Source organism: Salvelinus sp. IW2-2015, linkage group LG16, assembly GCF_002910315.2.
Source record: "Salvelinus sp. IW2-2015 linkage group LG16, ASM291031v2, whole genome shotgun sequence".
NCBI classification, from domain to species: domain Eukaryota; kingdom Metazoa; phylum Chordata; class Actinopteri; order Salmoniformes; family Salmonidae; genus Salvelinus; species Salvelinus sp. IW2-2015.
The window spans coordinates 2,258,309-2,279,859 of record NC_036856.1 but is presented as its reverse complement, the minus strand read 5'-3'; the positions used below and the strand labels follow the sequence as shown (position 1 = coordinate 2,279,859).

Sequence of the window (21,551 nt, the reverse complement as noted above, 5' to 3'; positions counted from 1 at the left end):
TTTGTGTGTGTGAGAGAGTGTCTACCTGGGCCAAAGACATAGTCATAAGAGCATAGCGTTTTTAGACACTCAAGATGTTCTAACTAAAACTCTAAAACTCGAAACTTCAAGAATGTTTCTCTATTTATTGAATGTGACTTTTTTCACGTTTTCCCTTGACGGGTTGTTTTGACATTATTTTGACTGATTGTTTGACTCATTGTGGCTGTTTTGACAGGCCCTTTGAGCTAAGCCTTTGACTGGGGTAATTGTAGGCAGGGATGATAACTTTCCCTTCTGCCCGACTTTAGGGCTGTCGAAAGAGACTTGACACTTTAAATAAGTGTTAAGGCTTTATAAACCCTTTATAAGGCATATAATGATTTTTCAGAAATCATTCATAAGCAAACGTCATGATATAGTCTATTAAGTGTGGCAGAAGGGTCATAATGCCACATTGGGCAAAGCACCAGGTGGAATGAACGTTTTTATCATCCCTTATGTAGTTTAACTTTGCTTATTAATTATATTTAGTGCTTATGAAGCCTCTGAATGCCTACTGAAAGAACTGGACATTGCTTGTGGCATTGTTACTCAGTGGGCCCTGGGCCTGTATCTCTAGGAGTTACACTTGTGCAGGATCGGGGTAGGTTCCGTCTTAAATTCTGCCCACTTTTCCGATATTAACTCAAAATGCATAGTCACAATGAACCATTGCTCAGGATTTTCTAGTCACGGACTGAATTTTGTGTCATCCTCTGATTTCTGCCCTTGACATGAACTTGAAATACAACTCATAAACAAGATATTTCTAATAATTTTCTAGTCATGAAGTGAATTTGGTGTCATGTCTCTGAATTGAGTGGATTCAAATGGATTCAATTGAGTTGACCCCCCCAGTCCACTGGCTGGTGATTGTCTCTGATTAATGGTGGTTGTGGCCCAGGAGGAGATCAGGGGGCCGTTTACACTCCTTTCAGCTGTCGCAGCTGTGTGTCATGCTTCAGTCCCCCCCACACTAGCAATCCCCGATCCGCCCGGAATTTTTTGGCCATGCGTACGCTCACTCGTGTGGATGCCAAGATACCTCCATCGGGGGCGCCCTGGGAGTGGGCCTGGGTCATGTTCTCTCTCTCTGTGTGTGTGTGTCCAACTCCCGTCAACTCCCCGTTTCCCACCTCAGACAAAGGGGAGACTGGTTATTTTAAATCCCAGCGCACGACAAGGAACAAAAACAGGAGTCCAGCTTTCCAGGCAGTTGTCCAGTCAGTCAACTCACATGAACTCTCCAGCCTCTCCGGGGCAGTGTCTCACACACACACACACACACACACACACACACCTTTCCTCTGTCTCCCCTGCGTAGACACACACACAGGGTTGGGTAGGTTACTTTCTAAATGTGATCCGTTACAGTTACTAGTTACCGGTCCAAAAGTTTAGATTACCTAACCCAGTAACGTAATCTGATTACTTTTGGTTACTGGTTACTTTTGAATAACTTTCCCCTTAAGGGGCATTAGAATACATGTGTCAAACCTATTCTACAGAGGGCCGAGTGTCCTTAATTGATGAATTAAGGTCACAAATGAGTAAGGAACTTCACTCACCTGGTTGTCTAGGTCTTAATTGAAAATCAAAAACCCGCAGACACTCGGCCCGCCGTGGAATGAGTTTGACACGCCTGCATTAGAATAAGACAAAAATGATTAATCAAATGCCTTTGGTGTGTCATCATAGTGGTCTCTGACTTGTGGTCAGACTCGCTCAGGTGGAACAAACTTTAACTTGCGCCTTTTTTTCAATGCTGAATTGAATGTCATTGAGAAAACTGAAAGGTGTCATAATGTATTTTTTTTTAGCAAACATCCTTTCTGAATATTAAAGTAATTGTCTAATAAACTTAGATCTACATCTATTAAATAAAGGTAAAATAAAAAAACACACACACACACACGCTCCCGAGTGGCGCAGCGGTCTAAAGCACTGCATCTCAGTGGTAAAGGCATCACTACAGACAACCTGGTTCGATTCCGGGCAGTATCACAACCAGCCGTGATTAGGAGTCCCATAGAGCGGCGCACAATTGGCCCAGCGTCGTCCGGGTTTTGCATTTCCCTGGTAATGGTCAGATTACCAGGGAAATGTTTTTCATGTTGAATTGTTTGAGACGGCAGCAGGCAGGAACACTATCCCCCTAGGTATCCAGTGCCTTTGTAAAGTTCAAAGACACAGCCCCTACTCAGTGTGGAGAAATCTCGCATCACATGCTAACTTAAATAATGCTAATAATGCTAATATTTTCTGTTTTCCCACAACTGTACTTTTTCAGGGTAAACTAAAACCTTTGGTAACACTTCATGATAGCTTTCATGAATAACCATTAATAATGCATTTGATAAACTATTGATACATATGTAGTTCTGGGTCCAAATTATAGTAAAAAAAAAAAAAGTATTTATAAATAGTTGAATAGGTATACATTCATTAGACACTCTGTAGCAACAGGTAATAGGGTATCACTATGTAGCATCAGGTACTAGGGTATCACTTTGTAGCAACAGGTAATAGGGAACTTGTAGTGTCAAATACATACACGCACATTAATAACAGGGCATGCGTATATCAGTCCACATAACTGTATTCATAAATGTGTTCATAAATCCCAAAAAATCCAGGGTGCCTGAGAGGACAGGGTAAAGGGCACGGAGGAAAAAGTCAATTCCTTGCTTCTTTATTTATCCAGGCGAGTCAGTTAATAACAAATTCTTATTTACCGGCACAAAACAATGTTAAACAAGATTTCAAGGTCAGTGTTGTCTCTTACTATGAATTCCTAAGAAGATGGCATTTGCAATTAGGTCATAGTGTGCTTTTTTTTAGGTAGTATATTTTCTGTGCATTTGCCTCAAACTTGTTCTTGTTAATTTTTTATGTCTCATTTCATGTTACTTAACTTTGGAAGTAGATGAGTGTTGTACACTATGTCTAAGGAGAACACTGACACATTTCATATAGCATTTCCACAACTTCTTACGGAAAGAAATGAACGTTAGCAATAAAATATCAACTCCTTAAAACCCTTGTCAAAGTCTCACAAATACAATTGACAATTGAAAAATGACATTTGGCTTAATTCCATAAAAAATATATTTTTTAAGTCCAATAGACTAGCAGCGCATAAGTGAGCAATGTGTGGTATTTAAGAATAAAGAAGGGCCTCATTTTGAACCAAACGCCATCCGAGCGAAAACCCAAAAACCTGACTCTATATCGCTGCTGCTGGGAAAATAAGCCGGGGAGAATGATATGCTTCCTGTCAAAAGGAGAGAGAATTCTAAATTCCTGCCGTTACTCACGACACCACCACCTCAAAAAATACCCTTTCTTGTATTAAGCCCACTAGCATTTATTTGCTTAAGAATTTACCTGCCAGCTCAATTTAGTAATAGCCTATGTCATATGAAAGCAAACCATAGTGCAAGCCCATGACCCGAAACACATGATCAGCTGACTCTGACTTCATGACCCTTTTTATAATAACACAACACCCCCCCCNCCCTCCCCCTGCCAACCACCCACCTAGCAGTGTCAGGAACCACTCCGACGACTCCAACACTGAAATAACACATTCAGAACAATGACCATTCTATTTATAAGTTCAACCACTTCTTTGCCTTCTCCGACCTGTTGTGAGCTCACAGTTCACACAGACGTGCTCGTCTGGCTGTGACAGCAAGATGGGGTAGGTTTGGTGGATTAGTTAGTTAGAAAGGGGAGCCCTCAGCCCGACCACATCGCAGTCATATATTTTAAATGGGTTTGAATCTATCTAAGTGCTGCAGACTGTTTGGCCTGCTTTGATGCCTACTTTGCAGATAATTAGTGAGAACTGGGTCAGCATGGGGCAAGGCAGCGGCATCTTTTAAATATTTTGTAGGGCTGAGTGGGGTAAAGGCCGTCAAATACACATGCCAATTTGCAAGTGAGCTATTCGCTTATTTTCTCGCATGTGAATTAAACCAAAATAAACACCAATGTATTATTCAGGGTCCTTGACTTTGTAAATCATTATTCCTTTTCGAAAGAAAGCTTAATTGTATGTCACAGCTATTATTGAACAGAGAAAGGAAAATTCAGTCTGTCGGTTTATCTAAGAATTTACACTGAAAAGGGATGCTATGCATTTAGAATTTTTTTCCGCATAAAGATTGCCCAGGGAACTACCTGGCTATTTCAAACGTTACAGCATTGTTGTTTCAATGTTACAGCAGCATTGTGTAAAGCAAACACGGCGTGGAGTCGCGGACAGAGAGAACAACGGCAGGCAAGGGGATGTCACTCAGCCTCAGCCCCTTTGGCCTTTTGCCCTTCCTCCCATGGCCATGCTGTGCTTTCTCACACACACAGGACAGGGTGAGCCACACACACAGACACAACCCGGCATCTTGTGTCATTTCCTCCGCGCGCCGCCGCGCCGCCTGGCCCTAATGAGTGTTTACAACGACATGCTGATTCCTATTAATCTGGTTATTGTCGACTGGAGGGAGGGAAGAAGAAGGGAGGGGTGGAAGGAGGTAGGGAAGGAAGGAGAAGGGAGGAGGTAGGGTTTGTGTTAGAATGGGCCCATGCCGCTGAAGGTGGGAAAAAGAGTGCGCTCTCTCTCTCTCTCTCTCTGACAGATCGGGGCACCACCACCTCCCTTTGCTCCGACGTTACACTGAGCAGATGTGGTTCCCCAGTTGTTATTCCTAGTAATTATCCTCATTAAGTGAAAGCATGTGCCAATCAAATGCCTTTGAGAAGGGCCCCGGCCGGGGCAGAAAATCGCCCTAACACCATCTCGAAAACGTCAAGCCTGTGTCATTTGGACTCATTAGTAGGCTAGATTAAAGGGGTTAGCCGACCAGGAGTTGAGAGAGTCGCGCGGAACGAGAGGCTGAGGCAGCGACGTTATTGCGTCTCGTTTCACTTTCTAGTGGTTGATACATTTTATGATTATCACGTTTAACACTTTGCCACGCTCAATCACATGAAAAGGCCGAAAAGCCATATGCGCCTTTTTTAATCCTTAAAAAAAAAAAAAAGACCTCTTAGATAATTACTCCTTAAAAGTAGAGAAATAAATATACACTAAAAACTATTCCAAATTCAACTAGTTGAGGATTTTTGTAATATATTCTAGTATAAATGATATTTTACGATTTTGTTGAATCATTTCTTCTACAGTAGAAAGAGGGAAAATTTTTATGGCATCTTAAATAGGGACACAAAAACACAGAGCCATACAAATAGAAAGAGAAAAAAAGACAAGACAAGTTCCCCCCAAAAACAAGATATATGAAGTCTTCATGTCGATGAACTACCATTCGTTTTCACTTTGAAGTCCCGCGATCCGTAGTAAACTGTGATTGCATGTGACAGACTCCGGGTCCCCTGCTTTATCATGATGGATACTCCGGCAAAGTGCCTGAACTGCCGCTGGCTCCACACGTCACCGCAGTTGGCATATGCCATTAACCCCAGCTCGCCACACCTCAGGTGGGGAAGAGGAAGAGAGGAAACACGTCCCTAGGATCCAGGAATTGGGATAATACTTCTCTCCCTCGCTAGTGCAACTTTCTCCGAGTTTGCATATCAGCGTGTTTTATTTATTTTTGTTAGTGGGATTTTGCTCCGGCGTGTTGTGTGGTGTTTCTATTGCACATAGAAGCTTGTTTGTGTGTATCCACCAGTTACTACACAGTCCTTTCCTTTCAGACGACCAAAAAAGTGGAGTTTTTGGGAAGTTTTAAGTTTGCCATTAATGAATGGAATGACATGTAAGAAGTAGCTTGAGCTGTTGCAAATAGCATCTGCTACAAAGGGTAGCTGCCGTCTAGTCCAAATAGACACTGCTATTATGATTTTAATATAATTAGCCCAGCACAATGCATGGAAAAAATACAGTCGATACACTGTGCTTACATAGGAGACTGACAAAGAGAAATAGCAAGTAGGCCTTCCTCTCTCGCTTTTTTCCATGCCGTGAAATTGAAGGTATCCTGCAAAGTATCACATTTTCTGCATTCAGTAGGTGTTAGTGTAGTGATGATGGTAGAAGCGTGCCTGATTCTATCCACAGTCAGTTGGAGTATTCTCGCTCAGTTCAGAGCTGAGAGCGGAGTGTTTGTGTGTGAGGGAGATTCCCAGCCCAACCCAAACTCCAGCTGCTCGCTGCTTCTCAGAGATGTAAGTTCGTTTTCCACCCCCCCCCCCCCCCGTTAGTGGAAAATGTGTAATTAAAATATGCCCCAAGATTGACAGTGGGGTCTCATGCAATTTGACAAGGGGGCGCCCAAAAATGTCTGTTGGATATCTAAGTATTGTTAATTAAACAGCTTTCTGGCACTCAGGCTTCTCTTTCCTTTCCCAGTTCAAAGAGTTTGGTTTGACCCATGTGTTAAAAGTTTGTATCAGTTTTCTGCGCTATGTTTTCCTTGGCGTTGGGAACATGCAATGCCAAATTGTCTTGTTTAAAAGTGTGTTTGTTTACAGTTCGTTCTTTCGCCCTTATTTTCTCCCACATGTGTACGCTAGGATAAATCCGGGTATACGGTTACACACTCAGTTGGATTCGAATCGTATTGTAACAGGCAGATTGGTGTAAACGTTCCAGAATTAAGTTAATACACCAGACAAAATCAGTACGTTAGTGAATGGAAAAGCTGCCACTCGAGTGGCTTTGGTCGGTGTACTTAAACAAGAACAAGTACAATAAGAAGTACAATGGTGCTCTCATCCGTTACCGAAGGAGGTTCATCAATAACATTTGGCCCTCTGATGTAAAATCAATACAACACACACCGACACAATGTTAGACCGATGGCAAATGTTGTGACATCTGTCATCGACTGGCTATAAAGATATGTCACCATTGATTTTACCGGGATAGTTTTTTTCACCTTTCTCCCTCTCTCTCTCGTAGTTGTTAGGGTGTAATGGGAAAAAATAAATGAATGTTATTATGAATGAGGCATGGTTAGCCTTGCCAAACTCAATTAATATTAGAGAAACAATGTGAGAAAGAACACTGTGATTAGATCTTTCAATTTTCCACGGGACGCTTTGCTGGCAGTTTGAAAATGGGGTGGGATGCTCAGGGGGGAAAGAGTTTTGTTCAGCGCTCGCTCAATACATGTTTTCCCTGACCTTCCAAAACTAGCCCTTCTGAATGGACAACTCTCTCCTGAAAACCAGAACATTATTTGGTGTTTAGGGTCCTCTGTGAAATGTAAAGTCTTTTTTTAGGCTACTTTGAATTCTTCAACAACCTTGACATTTTGTTATGGATTCTTTAATTCAGGGGTTCTCAAAGTGGGGTCCGCGGCCAGATAAAAAAATTTAAAAGTGKCTCACAGGGATATTGGTATCCACAGTACTCTACCAATTATCACATTTTCAACTCAATAGTTCTTGTATTCCCCCTCAACATTTTTTGGGGTGGAAGACATAAATGCACTGGAATTTAGACTTTCAAACTGGAAAGTTTTCTCTACCTCATAGCAAAATGTGTAGAATTGCAGGATATTATATTTAAAGCTGCAACAACAAAAAATCTCTGCCCCATGACAAAGTGTGTAGAATTGCAGGATATTATATTTAAAGCTGCAACAACAAAAAATCTCTGCCCCATGACAAAATGTGTAGAATTGCAGGAAATTAGCTTGAAAACGGCTACCTTTTCTCTCTGATGCCAAGAGATGCGGCCCTTTAAAATGTTCCTTCCCAGTGCCCAGACTTGGTTCGTCCTGCCATGTAGTGCCCGAAGTCATAGTAAAACTCCTTGTATGCTATTTTTATCTCACTTGAGTTGTGTTCAGATGAATTTGCTATTACAAAGTGGTCCCGGCCCCAAAAAGTTTGAGAACCCTTGCTTTAAATCTTGCTTTCTACTGAAAAATTGAATTTCTGTTGGATGCAAATTGTTTTCATGTTGAAATTAGTAGAATTCCTCTAGTATATATTTTGTATTATGTGTGATCCATTTAATATGGTGCATTTATTCAACATTTATTTTGAATTAATAATTGATAACTTGTTCTATTTGGCAAATATCAGTTTAGAATTCTAATCCAATACCAAATGATCAATAGAGAAACAGATGAAGTTAGATAAGTGTACCATATGTTTAATACAAAGGGATGGTACTGTACGTGATATACCTAAGATGTGATGTGTGTGTGTGTGCGTGCGTGCGTGTGTCTGTCTGTATGTGTGTGCACGAGTGTATACAAAGCGCTTGTGCCTGTGTGTGTGTCACAATTTGCCATGGGTTTGTTTCTTGCTGTATACCTCGTCGCGCCAGTGGTAGCAAGCAACATCTGTTTCGGCTTGTTGTTCCTCTTGGCTGCTTTTCAATTGGATTTCCTCAAGCAGGTCCAAAAGCTGTCACCTCTGCTAGGCTCTGCTAGCTATCAGCACTGGCCCCTATATTAAGTAGGTGTTTCAGGGCTAAGCTAATAACTCTCCCTCCTCTCCTGAGTGATCACAGTCAGCACTGCCCCTCTCTGGGCTCAGTTTACCCCCTGCTCCACAGGGGTGGCTGGCCTGGGGGTCCCCCGTTCACTCTGACACTGTGTGTGTCTGTGGTCTGTGTGTGTGTGGGGGATGGTGGTGGTGTGGTGGGATGTGACGGTGTGTGTGTGGGGGGATGACCACACGTGTGTGTGTGTGCGTGTACAACCTGTACGTTAGTGCTAGCAAAATTACAGTAGAACCGTGTAACCGACGGTTACGGATGACAACATTCATGAAAATCAAATAACCGTTTATAAAATATATATACAGCTGACTGCATATTCATGCGTTTCTGCGGTAACATGGACTCTTTTTGCTCCTTGCTGAAACAAGCAAGGTGTTGTAGCAAACTAATCTTCGGTTGCCTGTACAATTCCACCCTCCCTGCAGCAGCAGCACACATAGAAATAGGATAAATAGAACACACTTGAAGCCTAACCCTGGCAATTGACCCTTTACTAAGCCCCACCCCCCTTGGTTACTGTTGCAACCTCAGCAAACATTCCCCATTCAATCACTTTGAAAATCTTCTCACAATGATTTCAAACTGTGTTTCCGATACACAATGAAATTAAACACAGACTACCCCTTGCTAATCAGGAAACTCTTGGGTATGTTGTGGTGGACTGTCATTACAATTGCTTCATGGGACCCTGATAAAATTATATTTGTAATATAGCTACAGTAGCCACGGAAAGGCTCAGTTAAAGCTATAACCAAATTGCGTCCTGTTGTCGACAACAGATAGGAGTTGTATTCATAACGTTGCTAACTTAGCTAGCTAACATACATTTTGAAAAAACAAGTTATATTAGGTGTCTAGCTAGCGTTAGCAACGTTAGGCAGTCAATGATACTGGGAGCTAGCTAACCAGCTGAGCTATCAAACAATGTAACAATTTTGGATTAAAAAATACTCCCAAAAGGTACTGCATTTCAGGAATCACAGTAGCAAGTACTCCTGGTGCACTGTTAAACTATTTAGCCATTAACAACAACAAAAAATCGGAACAAAACTCTCTGTTTCTGCCATAGCCTTCACTGGCTTTCGTGCGATTTAAACGTGAGCTTGTCCTAGGTGTCGGACTCGATGACAGTCCATTGGAGCCCTGCGATTGTTGTCCAAAATTCTGGAGCGGGGCTTACCGAAAGGTCAATTTTACTTGTAAACTCATGGGTACACTCGCAATGGCTGGCTGGTATTGTGATACAATAATTTCCATGGTAATGTAGAATGTTCATTCAAATGATGTTAACAGCTGTGGCTCATGCAATGAAATATTTTTTTTGTAATGTCAGTTGAGTTTAATCAACAAATCACAGCATATATTGATGGGTACACTTCCTGCTTTTACTTCCTGCTTTGCTCCTATGGGTACACTCGCAATGGCCACCAGTCCACCCATTATGCCATCATTGACTTGAATGGGGACACCAGTTCTATTCATTCTATTTCTATGGCTGCACATGCAGTCATTAGCTTTTTTTGGTTGTTGCTATTCCATCGGTTATTATGGTGATCGCGGTCATTTGGCTGGCCAATAACCGTCATCCAAAATTCCATGACCGTCACAGCCCTAGCATGCGTGCATTGTGTTGTTTAGCCCCCACCTGACTTCCTGTGAAAGCTTACCACTGTCCTCTCTCCTACATCAGATCTACAGCATGGTGCAGGCTCTGACACAATTGATTTCCTCAGGCCATTATCACTTACATTTTTTAAGTTCATCACTTTTATACATATGGTATAAACAATATAAAGGCTTGCCCATTCAAATAATGATTTCGAGGAATCAAGGCTTTAATCTGGAAATAGTTTTTATGTCCTGTCCCTAGTGCAACCTGGCACTGTGTTGATGGCTGAATATGTTCCGCCATCATTATAAAAGCAACTGAGTGCATATTTAACATGGCTTTTGGCCCAGAATGAAATCCAACCAACATATGTGAGTGATGTGGAAATGCCTCACCCAAGGAATATTTTATTTGTTTTAGAATACTGTAGTTTATGTAATCCCTGAATGCCTGTTAGTGTGTGTGTGTGTGTGTGTGTGTGTGTGTGTGTGTGTGTGTGTGTGGTGTGGTGTGTGTGTGTGTGTGTGTGTGTGTGTGTGTGTGTGTGTGTGTGAGTGTGTGTGTACTAAGGATTGTTGTTTCTGAATGTAACAATCACCCTAGGCAAACCACTGTTAGTCTACTGGTGTCATCCAAAATGTCACTGCAGAAATTCATCAAATAAAATGTTTGGTATGTTGTTGAGATCCATTTATTTTAGCCCAAACCTTAAAGCTTTTAAGTATTGTCTTAATTATATTATTTTCAGACTGTTGAAAAAGTGATTCAGTTTCAAATATGGATTTTTCTGCAGTCGTTCATTCGGTTATATCCACAAAATTAATAATAGTATTGGATATGTAATATTTTTCCCGATTATGCTTAATGCGGCAGATTTGAACACAAGTTTTATCTTCAAGCCTTTTCGATCAGGAGAGTTGGTAGTTGGCTCTCATTCTGACAGAGCGGCTGCCTTCCTGCATCCCAGCTGGACGAAATACAGAGAAGTTTGATCTAAATGTGAGGACCTGCAAAGCATCAACTCCGAGGGCTCGGGGCTTTGACGGACATCTTTATTTGACAGGCCGTGAGCGGTTAAAGTGAAAGTTATGTATACAAGTTAATTAAACTGTTTTTGTGTAGAGGGGTCATAGACATTAGCAGGTACCCTCCGCAAAAAAAGTGTGAACTTTTTTTTCACACCGTGTTTTAACCTCTTCTGTCTCTCATTTAACGTAATGACTGCCAGGTGTGGTGGAATTTTCCAACCTCTGCCAAGCTACGGACAGGGCAGTCGCTAGTTTTTGAAAAGATTTCATGTACAAATTGTACTTTTGTAATGTATCACTTGGTGCTAAAACATTGCTTTTTGACAGAGCACCAATGGTTCAAATGTTATGTGGACTGACATTAACATTGTAGATGACTGAGTTTGTGTCGTAATTGAGCTATTTTGAGACTTGGATGATATCTCTTGAGTTGCTGTAGCTCAGAATGTCTGCCCGAAGGACTTGTAAGTAGAGAGTTTTGCTCTGAAGTTGAACAGTTTTATAAATCAAATGATGATCAATACATACAATACTAACCGCCAAAATACAGTGAAGAAAGCTCTTTTGAAACCTATTGTTGGTTGTATTTAAATGGGAACTTTTGTTTCCTCGCTTTATCTAGATCATTTGAATATAATTGTCATACAACCCTGTGACAACTGCCCTTGGTCAGTCTAATGGCACTTTCATAAGTCTAATGGCACATAAAAAATATTTTCCAAGAGGCCACAAAAAAGAGGAGGTGGTCATCTGAAAATATTCACACAAAATAAATCGGGAACAATAACATCATTAGAAGGACTTCACGATAACCTTAAGGGAACATTCCATAATGTCCAGGAAACTGTTTGAGCTCATCAGGCGGTGGCTTAAACCTGATGGAAGGGCTCCACACCTTGCTGACTTCTCTCCCATCATCAGGCAGCTATGGTGGCCATGTCCATATGGTACAGAAGTGGTGTCAGGAGCCGTTATATATTTTGCTGCGGGAAGTAGAAAGCTACCCGCCACTCGCCTTGCCGAGACACTGGCTCCCCTTAATCATAGTTTTCATTTCAGTACATTTAGATTTCGGTTCCCAAGGACAATGTCATCAATAAAACAGCCTTTTGTGAGATTTTTTACCTGCTGCTACCTAACTTTGCACACTAGGGAGGGGCCACTGTAAAAAGAGGAGGTGGTCATCTGTAAACATTTATAATAATTTGTTATGTAGGCTAGGGGCTTGAGCCTAGCAGGGAGGTAAGGGAGAAGCATGAAGGCACACGTCCTTAAAGTGGGGCAGGAGGACTCCTAAATGAAAAGTCAAGTGAATTTCTGTATCTTGTCACAAAGTAATGAGGAGCTAGGGCCCTTCTTCATTGCGACGTACAAGACATTCACTCTCAATCTGAGGGGGAACTGTTAACTGATGTATGGCCTGAAATTGGAGAGGAATTTATCTGTGCTCAACGCAGGGCTGTCGTTACGGGAGGGTGAAGGGAAGGGAACATGCTTGGATGGACTCGACTCGTCACGAGGGTTTTTGCAGTAGTGCTGTTTCACTGTCTCATATTCTGGCTGCCAGTGCAAGTATTTCTTACACGAGTTTGGTATCCCACTTTGCTGACTCAAAGTCCTAAGCCAGGGCACGTATTCAAATGCTGATCTAAGATCAGGTCTTCCACCCCCTCCATATAATCGTATATCTCATTGGGATCTAAAAGGCGAAACTTATCCTATATCAGCACATTTACTGTGCCTTTATGAATACGGGCCCAGGTGTGAGGGTCTACTTTGTTTTCAAAGTTATCTATTTGTTCTGACTGCAATGTTTGAGAGTAATTTATCTGGTTTTGACCCCTTCTAATGAATATGTGCTGCTGTGATTTTGACTGCCGCCTTCTCTAGCTAGCACACATAGTATTTCCCCACTGTCTATTCAAATTGCGTATTCTTTTTTGTCTTCCGATGCACCACATTACATTTCTCAAGGGTGATATATGTTTTTGCAAACACAATGTTTGTTGGCTTTAACTTTTTAAACATACAATTGTTCCCTAATTAGTTTGGTCGTAATTAATTCAGGCATTTTGTTTGATGTATTTGTAGCAATACTTTGAAAGCAACTAAGCCAATCCTTTGCATACATTTGTACCATTTTACTGCAGAGTTCAAAAGAAACCGGGCTCTGTTTGGAAAAGCGCACAATGCATTTAAATAATACGCTCCAGTTTTACAATGTTTGTTTTTAACTGAAAAATTCATGAATTAACATTTTAAACAATCCATCATTATTGTTTTGATGCCACTTATTTTTAACTCAATTATATTCTAATTGATCATTTTTCGTAATGTGCGAGAGATGTTTTCCCACTTTGTTTGCTACACAACAAAAGATTAATTGCAAATCAAAGAAATGATCAAAAACATGATAATTAATTTGTAACAATAAGGAGGAAATTGCTATTCTAATGCAATGCAATGTGTTATGTGTTGCAAATTACCTCCTACTGTCTCTAGGTATTGTTTTTTTTGGTGTGTTTGTGTTGGGTAAATTTTCAGCACTGCACTTCGATACAGAGTTTTAACATTTTGTGTCTTAACTATGACCACACCGTTTTAAAAACAAGCGTATGTAAAGGACAATATTGACAAGTGAACCTTTCTCATAATATTTGTTTTATACTTTTGAGTTTTAGAGTCAGGTAATGAAATAGGTAGATTGACAGTGACACCTCCTGGTGCATCCATTTTGTTTTGTGTGGCCTTTGGAGTGGCTGGATAAAGAGGACAGATCTCCTAAGATGGCACCAGACAGACAGAGGCCAGTCCCTTGGGGACAGAAGCAGGACCAAAGGAGTTGGGCGATAGCCCAGTTTGGAGGTGCCATCGTATAGGCCATCAAGCCTGTCACCGCGAATGGGGMCCCCAAATCATGTTGTCAATGGTGATGCATCGAGATCTTGCTCTGGCAAATTGGATGTTCCAAACTCGCGCTTGATTGATGCCCCGACCACGTCGCCTATTCAAGAGGTGTCATCTAACCGCTGAAAGATCAGAAATGAGAAAAGAAGCCAGAAAGAAAAAAGGACAATATGTTATTTTGTTATGTAAATTGATAAAAGTTTGTACAGTGAAGAGTCTGCTCTCGTCTGACATTAGGCCCAAACTCGGGACAGCCTTGGAATTGATAGGAAATTTTTCCCTTTCATTTTTTTAATCTTTTGGGTGGCGACTGCATTCCGCAGTCCTCCTTTGTGAATCATGTCTCTTCACTGTGCCTATTACGGTTGGAGGACTGCATTATGGAGTGAAGGTGAATTTACAGCTTGTATTTTCAATAAAGACAACAATGGGTTAATGAAAAATGTGCCCTTTATGTGCCCAAGGGCATTCCATTCTTGCGCGCCCAGTACTAGCCGCAGAGTTTTGTGAACCTGAAATATCTTCCTTTATTTGCCTTTTCTTTCATTCTTTTGCTCGCCTCCTCCACTGATTATTCTCGATAAACTCCTACATGTGTGTGTGCTTTTGTGTGTCTGTCTGTTTGTGTATGTGTTTATCTGAGTGTGTCTGAGTGTGTCTGCGTGCCTATCTACCAGGGAACACAAATTGAACATGGCCACTTGAGGGTGAAATATTTCTGTTCCGTAAAGCCAGAGGAAACCTTGGGCTTCAGGTTTTGATCGGCTCGAAGATGAACACCGCACAGCAGAGATGCTTGTCTCGCAGAAGTGCCCCAGTTTAAAGAAGTTCTCCACTCTCTTAAGTCCTCCAAACCCACTCTGTAGGGCTCGCTAGAAACAAAACAGCCTTAAGCTCAGTCCACTTTTCCCTCTCCACAAAGAGAAATATGTGTAAATACGTTGAAATACTGTAGGTATAGAAATACATTATGTTATTCATGACGCAAGATAATAAAAGAGAAAGCAACTTTTTTTTCTCTTTTTTTCTGTGTGTGTGTGTGTGTAGGGCCTGTTCATCTTCCTGATATATGGGGTGTACAACACAGAGGTAAGTCTGCATTGTGTCTCAAGGCTGTCGCAGTGAATGAGAGAAATGACACGTTTCTGATGGGCTCGCTCGGTTTTAAAGGGGGGCGACGGATTGAAGGAAGGGGACTAGGGAGCGGGGGGAGGCTTTCCACATGAGCGTCCCACTGCCCTTCATGCTTGAGCTAACTTATATGCATCCAGCCACCACCATTAAACACTGACACGGCCGGTACTCAGTCTAGCCATTCCTCACCCACATTGGCTAATATTTCACTGCCTCTTTAAGTTTTTAAACTCACGGTCCTCAATTTAGCATCCTGACAATAGGGCTACTCCGCCACTGGAGGACTAGAGGGACTGGTGGATCTAGCGCTTTGTCGATGGGGAAAAACAATATGCAGCTTGAGGAATGGGAGGGAGTGGCGAGGTATCATATTGAGATGGTTGGTTATTACCATTTAGATTTACATTGGGATACAAAAAGGGGGATAAAAAAGGGGGGGAATCTGACTTTATGGATGAGGTTCAATTGAATGAATCGCTCTTGGTCAAATAGTTCTTTTTTTCTATTGCCATGTAAGTAGGGCGGGAGTTGAATGTGCTTAAGCAAATAACACACATTATAGTCAAGCTGAAGTGGAGCGGGATTATTTCTGAAGTCCAATTGCTCATTTCAAGATGTTAACCTTGCTCTGCCTAGAGATGCTTTTACATTCAGCAAGACTGAATGGAAACGGATTTCTTCTCACTGAGGAGATTCAAWTGTTTGAATTTAAGCTCACTTCTGATTTGCTTTTGACCAAAGTTAATGGCCTGCAATTACTTGGATATGCTATCACAATACAGTAAGTAGCCTGTTGTTGTCCTTCACAGTGACATATTTGTTTTCACAAGAAAATTACTTCTCTGTAAGATACCTCCCCGAAAAACCAAAACAATTACTGACCAAGATTTTTAAAAAGACATCCAACTTTACTGTCATCTTTATTGGGCCTTGTCCAACATAGCATTATTAAAAATTGTCACACAGGAATAATTATTTTCGTTACTTTAGAGAAGTCACCCAGTTTTAAGGTGTGTATGTATGTATGTATGTATGTATGTATGTATGTATGTATGTATATATATATATATATATATATATATATATATATATATATATATACAGTGGGGAGAACAAGTATTTGATACACTGACAATTTTGCAGGTTTTCCTACTTACAAAGCATGTAGAGGTCTGTAATTTTTATCATAGGTACACTTCAACTGTGAGAGAAGGAATCTAAAACAAAAATCCAGAAAATCACATTGTATGATTTTTAATTAATTAATTTGCATTTTATTTTTAAACTTCTGACCCACTGGAATTGTGATACAGTGAATTATAAGTAAAATAATCTGTCTGTAAGCAATTGTTGGAAAAATCACTTGTGTCATGAACTAAGTAGATGTCCTAACCGACTTGCCAAAACTATAGTTTGTTAACAAGAAATTTGTGGAGTGGTTGAAAAACRAGTTTTAATGACTCCCGAGGACAATCCCGTCCCACTAGGAGAAGTACCAGCAACTCTGGTACTCTGCACCCACCATCATCTGGCAGCTCCCTTGTGGCGTCACGATGTTGGTCCATACGGTTGGATACCGCTTTGTGTCACCGTGAACACAGGAAATGGACATCTCCCTACCACGTTCGGTCTCCTGGTTCAGCAGGTTCGTGGTTATGAGCGTAACCATACATCCGGAGTCTAATAGAGCTTCCGTGTCGTGTCCGTCAACCTTCACCGGGACCATGGATGCAGTTGATTCGTGGTGCAGGAGGTGACATAGTTCACGGCGTGACCCACCTCGTCTCCGGGGCTTGCTGATGGCATCGACTCCTCTCGAGCCGGGCAATTCCAGGCAATGTGCCCCCGGGCGCCACACTCAAAACACCTCCTTTGGTGTCCATCTACCTGGGGTTGTCGGTGGCAGATCGGCCCTACCCCAGCCGTCTCTCCACAGGTTTGCGGTCCTTTGGCCCTGCCGACTGTCGGTTCGGCGTACACAGCGGCGGGGCTGTCCTTCTGTCCCCTCGGACGGGTCGCCGACTCGTCCCGACTCCCACTCAGCAGGGCCTGAGTGTTCTGATGCGTCTCCACTGCTTCCAGGAGGCCCTCCAAGGTCTGGGGCGCGCATAGACTCGCTGCCCTCTTCATGTCATGGGGTAGCACCCATAAGAAGCGATCCAGAACCACTTTGTCAAGGATGGAGAGGGTAGGTCGCTCATCTGGGCTCGGGGGGATGTGTCGGGTACGAACCTCCAGTCATGGAACAGTTGAGCCCGATAGGCCAGGCTGTACCCGTAGAGGCTGAGTATCTCCCGTTTGAGTCCGTTGTAGTTAGCTGCCTGTTCGTTGTTCAGGTCCCAATACGCCTTTTGGGCATTCCCAGAGAGGAACGGGGCCAGCAGACTTGCCCACTTCGGCCTTGGCCATCCTTCCCGTAGTGCTGTACGTTCAAACGTTCAGAGGTATGTTTCGATGTCATTGTCTTCCGTTAGCTTGATTAAAAACTGGTTGGGATGTGATTCAGGAGACGCTCCTCCTTGCAGCTTCCTGATTTCCTCAACGAGGCGGACGTTTTGTAGTTGCTGTTCCTCCAGCGTTCGTTCCTGAACCGCCTGTTGTGCTTGTTGGGCCCAGACGAACTGAGCTATCCAAGCTGATGCTGTGTAAACATCAACCCTGATTTGACCACGTTATCAGAATGCCCGCATTCTCCACCACTTGTGGCAGACCAGGGAGACCTGCATGTCCCGCAGAGGGAGCCATCGCCTCGTGATGTAAACTCCGTCTGCCACCGGCCTCGACGAGTCTCCCCCTGGTGGCTGACCTGCTGTACGCCATAATACATATATTCATACACCTACATATATATATATATATATATATATATATATATACATACAGTACCAGTCAAAAGTTTGGAGACACCTACTCATTGCAGGGTTTTTATTTATTCTTACTATTTTCTACATTGTAGAATAATAGTGAAGACATAAAAACGATGAAATAACACATTTGGAATCATGTAGTAACAAAAAAAGTGTTAAACAAATCCAAATATATTTTATATTTGAGATTTTTCAAAGTAGCCACCCTTTGCCTCGATGACAGCTTTGCACTCTTGGCATTCTCTTAACCAGCTTCATGAGGTAGTCACCTGGAATGCATGTAAATTAACAGGTGTGCATTCTTAAAAGTTAATTTGTGGAATTACTGTCCTTCTTAATGCATTTGAGCCAATCAGTTGTGTTGTGGCAAGGTAGGGGTGGTATACAGAAGATAGCCCTATTTGGTAAAAGACCAAGTCCATATTATGTCAAGAACAGCTCAAATAACCAAAGAGAAACGACAGTCCATCATTACTTTAAGACATGAAGGTCAGTCAATGCGGAACATTTCAAGAACTTTGAAAGTGTCTTCAAGTGCAGTCGCAAAAACCATCAAGCACTATGATGAAACTGGCTCTCATGAGGACTGCCACAGGAAAGGAAGACCCAGAGTTACCTCTGCTGCAGAGGATAAGTTCATTAGAGTTACCAGCCTCAGAAATTACAACCAAAATAAATGCTTCACAGAGTTCAAGTAACAGACACATCTCAACATCAACTGTTCAGAGGAGACTGTGTGAATCAGGCCTTCATGGTCGAATTGCTGCAAAGAAACCACTACTAAAGGACACCAATAAGAAGAAAATATGTTATTTAATTTTATAATTCTTGGCCCAAGCAAGAAAATACTTGCTTGGGCCAAGAAACACGAGGAATGGACATTAGACCGGTAGAAATTTGTCCTTTGGTCAAATCCTTTGGTCCAAATGTGTTTTTGGTTCCAACTGCCGTGTCCTTGTGAGATGCGGAGTAGGTGAACAGATGATTTCTGCATGTGTAGTTCCCACCGTGAAGCATGGAGGAGGAGGTGGGGTGCCTTGCTGGTGACACTGTCTGTGATTTATTTAGAATTCAAGGGACACAGCATATCTGCAACTATATGCCATCCCATCTGGTTTACGCTTAGTGCGACTATCCTTTGTTTTTCAACAGGACAATGACCCAATACACCTCCAAGCTGTGTAAGGACTATTTGAAGGAGGGTAGGAGGGTGGTGGAGTGCTTCATCAGATGACATAGGCCTCCACAATCACCCGATCTCAACCCAATTGAGATTGTTTGGGATGAGTTGGACCGCAGAGTGAAGGAAAAGCAGCCAACATGTGCTCAGCATATGTGGGAACTCTTTTAAGACGGTTGGAAAAGCATTCCAGGTGAAGCTGGTTGAGAGAATGCCAAGCGTGTGCAAAGCTGTCATCAAGGCAAAGGGTGGCAACTTTTGGTTACTACATGATTCCATATATGTTTTTTCATAGTTTTGATGTCTTCACTATTATTCTACAATGTAGAAAATAGTAAAAATAAAGAAAAACCCTTGATTGAGTAGGTGTCCAAACTTTTGACTGGTACTGTGTATATACACATACCTTAGAACTGGGTGACTTCTATCAATGCAGCAATGATGCATAAAAAATATAATCTTCTGATGCTATGACTTAGTGGGCAAGGTCATTGTCACTGGGGCACAGTACAATGTCCCCTCTTCCTCTCCATCACCCCCCTCTCCATCCCCGTCTTTCCGCCCCCCTCCCTCCATCACAGGAGTCCACGCAGTACGTGAGCGCAAGAGTCAGGACACCTCTCCTCCCTTAGTTTTTTTTTATCATTCTGCTCTACAGAGAGGTGTGAAGAGGTGTCCCTGAGTCAWAGCACTGCATTGACATAGCAGACTCATTGGCCTGACCCCCCACATTGTAAAATAAATCATTGTCACATTCTTGCTTAAGTGGCTTTTTTAGTGTGCAGGAATCAATTTTCTTACTTCAAGTTCTCCTTGACCTCTGGGTCTTCACAATTTGTGAGCAACCCATTTACACGTTCTGCTTTTCAAAAGGGGTTTTGTAAATACTAAACGTAATAATCTTCCCTTTTTTTATCTCCCTCTTTTCTTTTTTGCTTTTCTCGCGCTCTGGCCTTTTTTTGCTTTTTTGCCGCTGCTTAAAGGTGTGACAGAAAACACTGGCAGCTTCACATTTCGCCCTCTGACACCCAAAGGAAATTTGTGTCTAATAGAAAAAATGCAAAAAGCTGAATAGAACGATCAAAGTTTTTGTGTGTGTGTGTGTCTGACTAGGGGTAAATCAGATCATTAAGGAGCGGAAAGCAGAGGCCAGAGTGAGACGTTCTGTTCTGTCTTCTCTCATTTAAGCAAACCAGTCCAGATCACCAGGGAAGGTAACATCCAACATCCCTTTGGATTAAATTATCACATATGTGACAAATCAGAGAGAGAAAGTTTAGTTTATTAGGATCCCACTTAGCTACTGCACATGCAGCAGCAACTCTTCCTGGGGTCCACATAAAACGTAAAAATACATGACGAAGTACAGAACAGTAATAGACAAGAACAACATAACATATTACAAGGGACAACAAAAATACTATTTACACACTATTCATATATACATATTCATATTCTTATATACAGTACAGTTAAATTAGATCTTTAGAAAGAGAAGAGGTGCTGTGATACAATCATTTTTTTTTTTTTTAAAGCTAAACTTGCTTTTTACCTGAGTGTAACCTCTGGTGGCAGAGAATTCCATGATGACATGGCTCTATACATAACTGAGCGATCCATTCAATCTGTTTTTGGTTTATGCACCGTGAAGAAACCCATAGTGTGGTGTCTGTTGGGGTATGTACAGTGCTTTCAGAAAGTATTCACACCTCTGGCTTTTTCCACGTTTTGTTGTGTTACAGCCTGAATTTATAATGTATTACATTGTGATTTGTGTCACTGGTCTACACAATACCTCATAAGGTCAAAGTGGAATTATGTTTTTAGAATTCTTTACAAATTAATGAAAATGCAAAGCTGAAATGTCTACTTACTGAAATAAGTATTCAACCTCTTTGTTAAGGCAAGCCTAAATAAGTTCAGGAGTAAACGTTTGCTTAACAAGTCACATGAAAGTTTCATGGACTCACTCTGTGYGCAATAATAGTGTTTAACATGATTTTTGAATGACTACCTCATCTCTGTACCCCACACATACAATTATCTGTAAGGTCTCTCAGTCGAGTAGTGAATTTCAAACACAGATTCAACCACAAAGACCATGGAGGTTTTCCAATGCCTCACAAAGAAGGGCACCTATTTGTAGATGGGTAAAAATAAAAAGCTGACATTGAATATCCCTTTGAGCATGGGGAAGTTATTACAGTGTAATTACACTTTGGGTGGTGTACTGTAGCARTACACCCAGACACTGCAAAGATACAGGCATCCTTCCTAACTTGCCGGAAAGGAAGGAAACCGCTCAGGGATTTCGCCATGAGAC

General features: G+C 41.8%; 1 protein-coding gene across 2 annotated transcripts in view; it reads left to right on the top strand.

The window, feature by feature from the left end:
* The window catches only part of LOC111975330 (adhesion G protein-coupled receptor D2), a 147,866-nt gene that overhangs the window by 54,177 nt on the left and 72,138 nt on the right, over positions 1-21,551 (top strand). For both annotated transcript variants that reach the window (XM_024003550.3, XM_024003549.3), the window contains one exon: positions 15,095-15,136. In XM_024003550.3, the coding sequence (XP_023859318.1) occupies positions 15,095-15,136 (42 nt within the window). The remainder of the gene's footprint in view (positions 1-15,094; positions 15,137-21,551) is intronic.